Genomic DNA, 13,740 nt, shown 5'->3' on the forward strand with positions numbered 1-13,740 from the left:
AATATATTTGGCAAGTCGATGAAATGAAGAAAAATGAGACAATCATATTAGTAATGTTCTAATCCTTAGTTATGTTTATGAATATTTATTAGTAGGTATCAATTTAAATTTACACTAGTCTAAGAACATAATAGAATGGACATATAAGAATGTTCATTTACTAAAATGCTCAAAAAGTGTCCCTGCTTTTCTCCCACAGAAGTGAGTCAACACTCCCTAACAAAAACTGGATTTCCTGAAAAACAGGTTAAGTCAATTCACAGGGGAAATGCTTGTCAGCGTGCCAAAAGCCAGTACTTTCTTGAAAGCAAAACCTCTATATTCCTCTCCTTTGGGTTCCTGAAACAAGATCATACACAAAAATGTCACTACTATCTTAGACACTGTTAGCATTTTTTTCTAGGATCTGCCCAATAGTTATCTGGCAACAGCCAGGTAGGCCAGGCTGTTTATCCACTTCTTTCCCTAACCCTCTCTCCCGTTCCCCCTCCCCCCTCTCTCTCCACGTGTTCCTGGCTGGCCTCTCCTTTCTCTCTCTCACTTTCTGTCCTTCTCTGCCTCTACTGCCTTCTCAATTCCCCTCTCCATGCCCTAAATAAACTCTATTCTACACTATACCCGTATGGCTGGTACCTCGGTGGGAAGAGATGCCTCAGCATGGGCCTGCCGAGGCACCCCTCCCACCTCCCCATACCTGGCTCTACAAAACACATCCTTGGCTTTTTATGAAACACAATAAACACGAAAGAATTGTGCGCTTATATTCTTTGATCACAGGGAGAAAATGAAACACTTCAGAAAACTTTCTTGATGTGCATGCTTAGTGTACCAGCACCTTGGCCACATCCGGTACAACACTGATTTATGTGTAGATCCTAGTCGGCACTGAGCTAATAATTTACTATGGGAAATGTAGCTAATCAGAGCCCCACCCCCCAATTGTTGCTTTAGAATAGAGATTAATTTTCTTCGCTTTCTTGATTTATCTTGGGGCCGTTCATCCAAACTTCTCAGTAAGAGTAACGGATTCATTTCTGAGAAGAGGCTTATAAGAAAAACAAAAGCAGATGCGGAGGGTTAAGGGACGAGACACTGTAAAGAAGGCAGGAGGGGGAAGGGAAGAGGAATCTCCCAGGGGAAGGTATGGGAGGAAAATTACAGACATTTTCCACGCTAAAATTTGCAAAGGAAAATGCATAACCAGAACAAAACTTCCAAAGATTCATCTTCAGTGTATGAGCAATGAAACTCATCTTGAAAAGTCTAGGCTTTAATAAAAAAAGAAAAGGCAGCAAGCCCTCTCGTTCTCAGCAGAGGCTCCGTAAAGATGGCGGTGGGCCGAAGCCCCTTCTCTTTCCGCAACCAAAGGCTCTCGCTGCACATTTCCCACAAACCCCTCCGCGCGGCCCGGCTTGCCCAGACTGGCCCGGCCGGAGTGCAGCCACTGCGCACGCGCGAGCCGACGTCACGCGCGCTCCCAGGACCCGACCGAGCTGGCAGGAGTGGTCTCGGCTGCTTCCGCTGTCGCGTCGCTTCGGGGCTCAGCGAGCGGGTTCGCGCTGCCTCCGCCGCGGTGGGGCAGCCGGGGCTCACGGAGCCGAGCGGGGGGCGCGCGGCGACGCGGCCATGGGACTGCGCCTGCTCTGGTAACAGCGGGGAGCGGAGCGGCCCGGGCCCTGAGCGCGTCTCCTGCGGGGGGCCTCGCCCTCCTGCTCGCGGGGCCGGGGCTCCTGCTGCCTTTGCTGGCGCTGCTGCTGGCGGCGGCGGCGGCCCGGATCATGTCTGGCCGCCGCTGCGCCGGCGGGGGCGCGGCCTGCGCGAGCGCGGTGGCCGAGGCCGTAGAGCCGTCCGCCCGCGAGCTGTTCGAGGCTTGCCGCAACGGGGACGTGGAGCGAGTGAAGAGGCTGGTGACGCCGGAGAAGGTGAACAGCCGCGACACGGCGGGCAGGAAGTCCACCCCGCTCCACTTCGCGGCAGGTAAAGGCAGGCCCCGCGTCCCCTCCCGCACGCCCCACCTGCAGGCTCGGGCTTGCAGGCCGCTAGCCGCGCGGCGCTGCCCTGTCTCCGACCTTTCCCCGGGACTCACCCAGGCCACCCGCTCTCGGGGCTCGTGATTAGGGTGGGGTGAGCGTGCTCTCGGGAAGTTGTTTTTGAGGTTATGGGTTTTTTGTTTGTTTGTTTGCTTGTTTGTTTGCTTGTGTGCTGGGAGGGGGCGAGCTTTGTTTTGTTTTACTGTATCAACAATACCTGCACCGACTTCCGGTCTTGCTACCCTGAAGGGCCTCTGCACACAAGAAAGGCTTAGTAGACCTTGTGATTTGAAAGCGTAATTAATCTCAAAAATCGACCCATCTTTGCAAGTTGCATCGAAACTAGTAATCTCTTAAGTTCTAGCGGCCGTTGTAAACCGAAATTTTAATTTAGGACTCATTTTATTGGCTATTGGCTCATTAGAGTTAATTGGATTAGGTTTATGGAGAGACTAAAACCGGAAATAGGCAAGTTTGGGAGCCCTGAGATCTACTTAGGCTGAGTGTGGGTGGCCTCTGCCACACTCCCGCACAAGTTGGGATGGAAAGTAAGGTGAGAGACAAGATAGGACAAGCAGTTAAGCTTGGATCTAGGGTTTTGAGACTCATTTTGAGTCATCCTAAGATTTATTGTAGATAGTTTGGAATTAGTTTTAACTACTGAGCTCTCTTTACGATATCAGAGTGTTAAACTTAGTTTGTTGAGGTATTTGAAACAGCCAGGGATGGGAACCAGCTCATTGATTATTCATGTTAAGGTCAGTTCGTAACTTTTTAACCTCATAATCAAAAATAGGCCCTCATAGTTTGGTAACGTTTGCCACAGAGTGCATCAGAATTGTTTAGCAGTTCTTTATAAAAGGAACATTTTAGTTTCTTGTGTTCCTTTGGGACAGGAATGGTAGACAAAAGAACATGAGACAGATTTTTTTTTGTTGTTGTTTACAGACATTGATTTTAAAGTTAGTTACTAATTGTAGGTCTGTTTGCTGTGACCTGTCTCTATTTTAAAATCTATGTGCTGTTAGGAATCATGCTTCCTTAATTGATTGCCGGTTTGGGAGCAAGGGAAAAGTTTGGGAAAGCCACAGTTGGGCGAACTAGAAATGGCCTGTGGGGCAGTGAGAAGTGAGAGCATGAAGCCAAATCTCTGTTAGCAGTGTTGCTTTTCTTCAGCTAATTTGAATTGTCTTGCTTGACCATTTAGCCTGTTTGGCAAATGGTCACAACCAACTGCTAGATAATCCAAAGGGGTAATGTTACTTAGATTATGTTCACTTGATAAAAATAGCCAAGGTCGTTCTTACTTGCCACCTTTCAAGAATTTGATGTATTAGTGAGTTCATGTCTGAAAATAGTAGTATTTTGAGGTGCGGGTTTATGGCGTGACCTTGTTGCTCCCACACCATCCCACCCTCAGCTCTGCCCCAGCATGCCCCTCCCCCACCCGCACGAAAGGAATCTAAGACCTTACACATGCTAGACAAGTGTTCCACCACTGAATGAGGTAGATTAGGCCCTACCCCTGCCTCGACATATCAAAGAATATTTTACATGTGTTTTATATTGTTTGTCAAGCTTGAAATGGGAATTTAAATATTATAGAGAGCAATTCACCACTCAAAATTCTCCTGTGTTGCTAGTTATAGGTTATAAAACTAAGAAATTAAGACGTAAAAAGGAAATCATAAAATAATAAAGAGGCTAGGGAGATGGCTCAATGGATAAAGTACTTCCTTGCCTTGCAAACAGGAGGACCTGAGTTCAGATCCCTAGCACCCACATAAAAAGGCCGTTGTATTGATGCATGCTTATAATCTCAGCACTAGGAGGTGGAACCAGAAGGATCCTTGGGGCTTACTTGCTAAAGCCATGAGTCCCATGGTCAGTGCAATGATCCTGTCTCAAAAATAAGATGGAGGAGAGCCACACACACAGATACACCTAACCTACCATACACACAGAATAATAAGATAATCACTGAAGAATTGATATTAAGTCACAGTGTTAAAAGTCCTACATTTAAACCCTGCATACAAAAATAAGGAGCTTTTAAAACAATGGCTTTTTAAATTTTAAAATACAAATTATTAGATTAATGAAGCACTAAAGAATTCTTTCTTGGGCCTGGAACCCAGAACCTTGGCTCTACTAGACACATGTGCACTTGCTGAGCTATGTTCTCAGTCAGCCATGTTTATTTTTAAGTAAATATGCCCACCAGCATTTTCTCTGTGAGTTACCGTTTATGTTTATGTAAGCATACATTTGGATCTTCATCTGTAAGTGGTAGTTCTTGATAATTGCCTGACCAAGCAGTTACCTGTGTTTGTATTTTATAGGGTTAGAGAAGCAAATTCATTCTTTCAGAGAAAAAAATTATTAAAATAGCCAGTTAAATTTAGAGGTTTAATTAAGAAGTTTAGAGGTTTGTCAGTAGGAATAAGATGTGTTCATGCTACAGAAAATGAAAAAGGATTTTGTATTTCCACCCCTGACAAAAAATAAAAAAAACAACAACCTTAATTTAGTCAACCAGTTGTCAGTCCTTATGGGAATTAGGGAATTAAGTTCCATTAGTGATAAAGATAATTACACAAACAGGTATTTTTTTCTGTTAGCTGCCTTTTATTATTGAACTAGGTTATATACTTCTGATAGATCTTTAAGAAATCTTTCTAAGGAAACAATTACACAGAAAAGACTTCCTTTTCCATCTCTTCTTTTCCCTGCCTCCATCTACACAGATACAGGATATGAATTGATTCTTTTCTTTTTCACCAAGTTGTTCTTTTGGTGAGAATTGGCTTTTATGTAACCATATTTACAAATGCCTGTTACCAGTGAAGAAATAGAAATCATTCTTCTAAAAGTGCATATTTTAAATGACTTTACAATGGAGAAGGATACTAAACTAATTTTTCCTTATTCTGACTCTTTCTTTTACTCTCCAATTTAGAAAGCCTTTTTTTTTTTCTTTTTGTTTTTTTGAGACAGGGTTTCTCTGTGTAGTCCTGGCTGTTCTGGAACTCACTCTGTAGACCAGGCTGGACTCGAACTCAGAAATCCACCTGCCTCTACCTCCCAAGTGCTGGGATTAAAGGCGTGCGCCACCACCGCCCGGCTAGAAAGCCTTTTCTAAAAGCATTTCCTCCAGGTGGGTACTAAAAGATATCAGGTGAGCAGTAGTAGAACAAAGTACCCATAATGCCAAGAGGTGATAGTAAGAGAAGGCTGGACCTCACAGCAGTAAATTTACTGTCTCCTTGAAATTTTCCTTAGTACCATTCTTAGTTTTCATTCTTAGCTTTCTTTCTCGTATGGTGGTATATTAAGCAAACATCAACAAACTGTTAAACATCTCATCCTCTGAAGGACTCCAGGAAACAGATGATAAATTAAGACATTCACACTCCTCCTGCCTTACAGAATTAGTGTCCAGAATCTGGGTTTGGTAGTTCATGTTGGTAATCAGTCCTAGGAGGCTAGGTAGGAAGAGATTGAATTTAAAGCTAGCCAGACACTGAGACACTGTACAGAAAGAAAGACGAATGATACAGACTAGGAGATGAGTAATTATGTATTAGTTTACAGATTTTAGTAAACGCCAAAACACTGCTATGAACAGCAAAGACACAGCACAGCCCTTACTCTTTTGGCGATTTCGTCTTAACAAAGAGAGACAGCCAGCCAGTGCTAGGTGGTAACAGATGGGCGAAATGGAGGCTGGTTAGAGGTGGACCTGCTTGGTGACTTTTAAATAGACAACAATAAATGAAGAATGTACATTTGAAGAGCATTCTGAATAGGACAGCGCTGATCAAAGTCCTGTACGTACTTGACAAACTCAAAGGAAACTGGATCACAATTAGAACAGGGAAGAGGGCATGAAACAATGCCAAAGGCCAGTTCATCCAGCATTTTGTATAATTCACTGTGAAGTATTTAAGTTTTAGCCTCAGTGTCCATGGGGAGTAAGTAAAACTGTGACATAATATGATGGGGTTATTGTTTGGTTTGTTGGTTTGTTTTGGCTTTGTGGATGGTGGTATTTGTGGTGGAAATTTTGTTGTTGCTGCTGTTATTTGTGTAGTCTCACTAAGAACAGGCTACCTTTATATTTGTAATCCTCCTACCTCAAACTTCCGAAGGACAGATTGCATGTAACACAGCACTGAGATCCAGGACTCTTAATTCTGTGAAGTGAAAGAATCTTGAATAAATATCTTTGTTCTTTGTTCATCACTGTTTCTCCAGTATTCTAGTTTGCTTTCTGTTGCTGTGATAAAATATGGTGACCAAAAGCAACTTGGGGAGAAAAGGATTGATTTGACTTCGACTTCTGTATCACAGTCAATCCGGAAGGGAGCTGAGGGCGAGGACTAAAGCAGAAGCTATAGGGTGTGCTGCTTACAAGCTTGCTCTGTGTGGCTCCTTCAGCCAGCTTTCTTAAATCACCCAGAACCACCTACCCCAATGGCTGGGCCCTCCGTCATCAATCAAGAAAATACCCTACCAGCTGGGCAGTGGTTATCCCACTTTAATCCCAGCACTTGGAAGACAGAGGCAAGCAGATCTCTGAATTCAAGGCCAACCTGGTCTACAGATCAAGTTTCAGGACAGCCAGGGCTATACAGAGAAAGCCTGTCTGGAAAATCCAAAAAAGAAATGAAGGGAAAAAGATGAAAATAAGAAAATGCCCTCCACACTCTACAAGCCAGTCTGATGAACACATTTTTTTTTTTATTCCCAGATGTGTCTACCTTGTGTCAACATGACAAAAAAACTAAACAGCAATACGAAGTGTCCTTCAAAGTATGTGATGTCTAACAGTTTGTTATATCATACTGTTAGAAAAGAGAAGAAGAAAATCAATGAAAGAATGGTGTGTGCTGCCACATCTGGCCTGTGATGTTTGTTTTTTAAAGGCTGTTGAGAGTAGAAATGAGAGGGCCATTTCTGTTGAAGAATGTTGCAGACACTGTTGAAGGCTGGAAGTTGGGGTGGTTGGAATAGGGCAGTGTCAGTGAAGTGTAGAAAAGCTGAAAAGGTGTTGAGTTAAAGATGCTTTTAAAGGATCAAGTTGAAACATAGAACTTAGGTAACAAGTCTAGACTGCAAATTCCAATTTAAGTACTATCTATCTAGGTGATATGCAGACTGTAGGGATACATACAATCATCATCTAAAGGGGGTATAGAAAACTTGACTCTCACAGAATCCTAGTATCTAGATATTGGAAAGAGGAGACAGCAAGCCCCTGAGATATTAAGGTTTTGGGGGTGGAGGGATCTTGTATAGGTGTTTTGCTAAGTGTGTGTCTGTGCAACAGGTGTGCTGCAGAGGAAGTCAGATCTCCTGGAACTGGAGTTACAGATGGTTCTAAGCCACCTTGTGGGCTCTGGGACTGAACCTAGGTCTTTTGGAAGAGTAGCCAGTGCTCTTAGCCATCTCTCCAACACCCAGAACATCAACTCTTTGTTACTGTCACACTAGAGAGCTTTCCTGCATCTCAGTTGATGACACCCCACCCCCCAACCCCTCTGTTACTCAGGCTAAACCTCATGGTCATCTATGACTCCTCATCACCCGGCATCTCACCCATTAGGAAGCTGCACTGCCTCTTTACCTTAGAGTATCCAGAATGTGACATCACTCTGAGCACCTCTCTCAGGTTATAATGTAAGCCATCTTATCTGTCATTTACTTTACCTACTTAGCCCTCAACACAGCACCCAGAGGAGTATGTCATATCTTATAACTTAACAGCTTAAAACCCTGTAGTGACTCCCATTTTGCACAGTATTTTTTTTAAAGGTCAAACTTGTGTGGTCTTCAAGTCTTCACCTGGTATCTTTTTGTTTCTTTGGGTTTTGTTTGGTTTTTCAAGTCAGAATTTCTCTGTGTAGCTTTGGTTGGCCTGAAACTCACTCTGTAGTCCAGGCTGGCCACAAACTCAGATCTACCTGCCTCTGCCTCCTTGGTGCTAGACTGTACCCTGTCGTTCACCTGGTGTTTTTTATCTGTCCTTCCCTGCTACCCTAACTCTTATTATTGCTGTCTCGCTACTGCACCCACTGTTACAGTATGTCTGAGTCTTTGTCAACATCTCAGTGATAACTACAGAGACAGTTTAACTTTACAGTCTTCTCCCACATACATACTTTAAGCACTACCCATCCTACTCTGTTTTCATTACCCCTTAGCATTACTTATTTTTTTTTATGTTTGTTCCCCATACCTATAAAAAATAAATTCCTCAAAAGCAGAAATTTGTTGAGCTAGAGAGATGGTTTTGCAGTTAAGAGCACTTGATGTTCTTTGAGAGGATCCACGAGGTGGCTCACAACCATCTGTAATGCCAATTGTAGAGAATCTAGTGCCCTCCTCCATTTTCCAAGGGCTCTTGTATGTATAGGGTGTACATGCATATACAGGGACACACACATAAATACATAAAATATATTTTAAGCAAAGATTTACTTATTGGTTTATGATATATACCAGAAAAGTATCTAACATAGTTGATATTTTCTTACAATTTGTTGTTTAAATGGGGCAGGAAGGCCAGGATCCTGACTCCTCAGACTCTTTGGAGAAAGTATTTCAAGCAGGAAGGAGTTGTGAGCTGTTGAATATTGCTGACATGTCTAGTCAAATACAATCAGTGTCTTTGGATTTGGGAATGTGGCCATTGTAAGTGACCTTGTCTAAAGCAACTGTGAGAAGGAAGGAGAAGCTGTCTGGATTTGAGAAAAGAAGAGATAAACCTTACCAGGGGGTTAGGAGGAGCAGAGCTGAGAATGTGAGTTCAGGAGGAAGACTCTATGAGTGGAAGAAATGAGTGTTTGGATGGACTCTAGGGAATTCTCTAATAGAGATAGATGGTAGCGATTGATGGATGACAGGGAGGGCAAAGGTCTGAGAAAGTGAGGAAGGACTTAGGTATACTTCCCACAATATAACAAAATATCAGTGTTCTCTAATTAGTTTCATTAATCTTCACGTCTGGCTTCATAGCTAGTACTCCAGAATAACTATCTCCAGCTTGGACCAGTTTCCTGAGTTTAAGATCTACAGAAACTGCTACATACTGGGCATTTATCCCGTGAGCACTTCTAATTAAGCATTTCCAGAATCAAATCTTACCTATTGCTTTTCAGTTAGGGTTATTACTGTGATAAAACACCATGACCAAAAACGATTTGGGAAGGAAAGGCTTTATTTTATTTATACTTTGATATCACAGTTGATTACTGAAGAAAGTCGGGATAGAAATTCAAACAGCAGGAATCTGGAGGCAGGAACTGAAGGAGTGTGCTTACTCATTTGCTCAGCTTGCTTTTTATAGCACCCAGGACCTTGAGCTCTCAGGCAAGTGGCGCTACCTCCAATGGGCTGGGCCCTCCCACATCAATCACTGAGAATCTGCCCTGCAAGCCTACAGCCAGATCTTACTGAAGTAATTCCTCAGTTGAAGTTTCTTCCTTTCAGATGATTCTAGCTTTTCTCAAGGTGACAAAACAACAACAAAACCAGCTAGCTAGCACACCCCACAGACCCTGTTTTATTCTGTATCTCAAATCAGATTAGCTAGTGGAATCTATTGACTTTCTCTTCCTTTTTTTTTTTTTTTTTGTTAGTTATAGTGTTATGTGCAATAGTAAAAATGTTGGGAAGTTACCCAACTTTTTCAGATCAGGGTGGAACTAGTTAAACTTTGATATTCCGGTAAAGAAAGTGTTTACTAATGGATGATAATTTCTAAGATATTAATAGACTTTAAAAGAAAAAAGGAATATGCAAATAACGTCTTTTTAAAATAATGTTGGAGTATAAGTAAAAAATACGTGCAAAAAGCAATAATCAAAAGAATATGTGGGAGGCTGGGAAAATGAATGGGAGGAAAGCCTCATAGTGTGTGAATGCATCCTAGCCTAACCACTTACCCTGTCTTACTGTGGGCACTCAGCTCATGTCATGTGGTTGGGACAGTAGCCATGGCAAATCTTGACTTGGCTATCTCCTGTTTCTTAGTGTTTGCATTTATTACATACCACCAGAGCAATTGTCCTAAACAAACTTTCAGTGCTAGTGATACGCTATAGTAGTATCGTTCAGACTTTCTCAGGTGAATCAAATATGCAGTATTTTCTTTTCAGTTTCTTTCATAGAGAAAGTGCCAGCTATGTGCCACCATTGAGTATTTGACAGTAAACATAGTATAAAGTTACTGAACTCATAGATAGGATTTCACTGAACTCTGCTGTCTGAAAAATACCTTGTGAGTCATGTGAGTTTTTTCAAACTGCCCTCTGATCACTTAGTTCGTATGTATCCTGGCTATCATGAAGGATTTGCTCTTTTATCTCTAAAACCAGATACTGTTGGTTTCTTCTTGCACAACAATGTGTTTTCCTCAAGCTGTGTCCTTGTTGAGAGAGGAGAAACTAGCTACAAAGTCAAGACTGAGACTGTAGCTTAGTTTCCTAGCATTTAGAAAGCTCTGGGTTTGATTCCCAGCTTCACACAAACAGGGCATGGTGGTGCACTTGGAAGGATGAAAGAATCAGAGGTTTAAAGTCATATTTTGTTACATAGCAAAGTCAAGGATAGCCTGGGCTATAAAAAAACAAAGTGTTGGGTGAGGCTAGGGAGATAGATGGCTCAGTGGTAGAAGCACTTACTGTGCAAACATGAGAGAACCAAAGTTTAGATCCTAGCACTGAAGTTTCAAAAGAGAAACAAACAGGCAGGCACAGAACTGAGTAGGGGAGCGGGAGGAGGATGGCTGGGCTGGCTGATCACTAGCTCAGCTTAGGGAAATAAAGAGAGAAGTGACAGCAGGACAGCCAGTGTCCTGAATTCCATTCGTGCATGGTGGTGTGTTTGTGTTCGCTCGAGAGTGTGTCTGTGAGGGGTGGATATGCTCAAAAAGACACACGGTACTCATTTTCCCTGCAAAAAAATACTGGAAAACTCCCTCTGCCTTCTCCCTGCTGCCCCCCCTCCCCCAAATAAATAGCTAATGTCCTCAGCACTGTTTATTTGATTTGCATTCCGTTTCCTGTCACCCTGGAAAGACCGTGCGGCTCCTGAGTCTGCGTCCATTTAAAGGATTACAGTCAGACTGCATTCTGAGAACATTATGGAGAAATTTTAGAAGACAGAGGAATTTAGATTTGTCTCCCTGTCTTAGCAAGCACATACATCACACACACACACACACACACACACACACACACACTCACACACTCTTCCTCGCCTGCTTTAACATATGCCCCAAATCCTTTCATTTCACAAATAATTTTTAAAGGTATTGAGTATTAATAGTATGAGGATAATAAGAAATAGTATTTCATTGGCACTAAATCTGCAAAACAGAATAATTGTTACCAGACTTTTTGCTTCATTTGGTTTGGGGTGTTGGAGCAGACTAGTACCTATCTAAAGAAGGACCTCTACCTAGAAAGAATATTTTTGTTGTGCAAATAGCAAAATAAAGACATATATTTCACCTTTGTTTTACCACATAAACAAATACAAGCCTAAGCTGGTCTTGTCTTGCTTTGTTGTGTGTCAGGGTCTCTTGCTGGAGCAGAAAGGGATTCATTCTACAAGACTTAAAAGTTTGTCACTGCTTTATTAGATATTCATTTACATACTTGTTACATTCATGAAGTGTCTGAAAATATGTGCACATTTAATATGCAGAGCTTGGTATTTACAATTAGAAATGTCGTGTAGTTTGGAATCATTTGGGATTTGAGGTTTTGGCCCGCTTCGGAAGTTTCTCTGATGTTAGTAGCTGCAGCAACTAAGAACCTGACAATGAGGTGTGGTGGCTACTTAGAGGGAAAGACCTTTGGCTGAAACATTAAGGCAAGTTGTATATATTTCAGATCACATTTTCAACAGTTCTTGAATTGTTAAGCTTGTTATTTCCGATTCTAAAACCTTTTAGCATGGCTTGTCATTTTTCATGGTCAATTTGTTTTCTTGTAGGTTTTGGACGGAAGGACGTAGTTGAGTATCTGCTTCAGAATGGTGCAAATGTGCAAGCACGCGATGACGGAGGTCTTATTCCTCTTCATAACGCATGCTCTTTTGGTCATGCTGAAGTAGTCAATCTTCTTTTGCAACATGGTGCAGACCCAAATGCTCGTGATAATTGGAATTATACTCCTCTCCATGAAGCTGCAATTAAAGGAAAAATTGATGTTTGCATTGGTAAGCCTTTACTTCTTTTTCAGAATTTTGTAAAAATTGTAACTATTCTGAATCTAGTGTTATCTTTCTACCAGGCTGAACTTACATTTAAGTTTATGTAAGTTTAAATTTGTTTATGATTTAATCTAACTTTTTTTTTTCTCTAGCCCTCTAACCATTTTATTGTCTGTTGTTAAAATCTTGAAATTCTGAGAAATAGAAAAAAAAATCATTCTCTAGAAACCTGTGTTTTCGTGAGAGGTGAGATTCATAAAGAAGCAAATAAAGGCAGATGAGCATGGGAGTGCATGTCTTTATTTTTTAACACTTGGGAAGCAGAGACTGGTGGATCTCTGCGTTGAGGGTCAGCCAGAGCTACATAGAGAAACCCTGTCTCCAAAAATCAATCAATCAGACAAAAGAACTGAGTAAAGGCATGGTAGTGTGAACATTGAGTATTAGTAGAGGATAACGGCTAGTGGTGTAAGTTAATACATTGGTGAATTTTTGTCACCTTGACAACAAGTAGAGTCACCTGTCAAGACTCAACCCCAGTTGAAGATTGCCTACATTATATTGGCTTGATTGTTAATTGATGGAGGCAGGCGGCCCACTATGGCAGGTGAGTCTGGGCTTTGTTAGAAAAGTAGCTAAGCAAGAAGTAAGCAAGTGTTCCTTCATGGTCTCTGCTTCAGTTTTTGCCTTTAGGTTTCTGCTTCCAGGTTCCTGCATTAGCTTCTCTTGATGATAGAGTGTAACCTGTAAGCCCAAAAAACCCTTTCTTCCAAAGACCAGGGTTTTTTTTGGTCATGGTTTTATCCCAGTAACAAAAACCTAAATAGAATAATTAACCAGATTCAGGCCTCAAGGCTCAACTTTCTGACATCTTTGTACTGGAGAAAAGTTAGGAAAACAGGAAGGGACTTTATGAAGAACTCCAGTTGTGGTTTGAAGGTCTTGTTGTTACTATATAGGAATATATAAGTTGCCCAGACCAGCTTTGACCTTACCATTCTGCCTCTACCTTCCAAAGAAGCTGAGGTTACAGGTCTGAATGACTACATCCAGCTCACAGTAATATTGATATGGATTAGGGAGGGTGGATAGGTCAGGAAGACTAGTAAGAAGATAGAAAATAACCTGGGTAAGACAACCCAGTAAAGAAACATTTAATGGGCCGGGCAGTGGTGGCGCATGTCTTTGATCCCAGCACTTGAGAGGCAGAGGCAGGCGGGTTTCTGAGTTCCAGGACAGCCAGGGCTATGCAGAAACCCTATCTCAAAAAACCAAAAAGAAGAAGAGGGGGGGGGGGGAAGAAGAGGAAGAGGAGGGGGGAGGGAGAGGAAGAGGAGGGGGAAGAAGGGGGAAAAGAAGGAGAAGAAAAGAAAAAGAAGAAAGAAAAAAGAAGCAGCAGCATTTACTGGAAAACTTCTGCTTTGTTCTGAGTTACTTTAACCCATTACTGTCCTGTGCTCAGTCTGTTCTTTGAACCACATTCCTG

At 42.1% G+C, this 13,740-nt stretch overlaps 1 protein-coding gene across 1 annotated transcript in view; it reads left to right on the plus strand.

Moving 5' to 3' along the window:
• The first annotated feature begins 1,520 nt into the window (after window positions 1-1,520).
• Tnks2 (tankyrase 2) overlaps window positions 1,521-13,740 on the plus strand; it is a 58,186-nt gene continuing 45,966 nt past the window's right edge. The window contains exons 1-2 of the mRNA XM_028773479.1: window positions 1,521-1,977; window positions 12,036-12,260. Coding sequence (XP_028629312.1) covers window positions 1,779-1,977; window positions 12,036-12,260 — 424 coding nt within the window. The 5' untranslated portion in view covers window positions 1,521-1,778. The remainder of the gene's footprint in view (window positions 1,978-12,035; window positions 12,261-13,740) is intronic.

The sequence above is a fragment of the Grammomys surdaster genome, unplaced genomic scaffold (assembly GCF_004785775.1).
Source record: "Grammomys surdaster isolate TR1022 unplaced genomic scaffold, NIH_TR_1.0 229, whole genome shotgun sequence".
NCBI lineage: Eukaryota > Metazoa > Chordata > Mammalia > Rodentia > Muridae > Grammomys > Grammomys surdaster.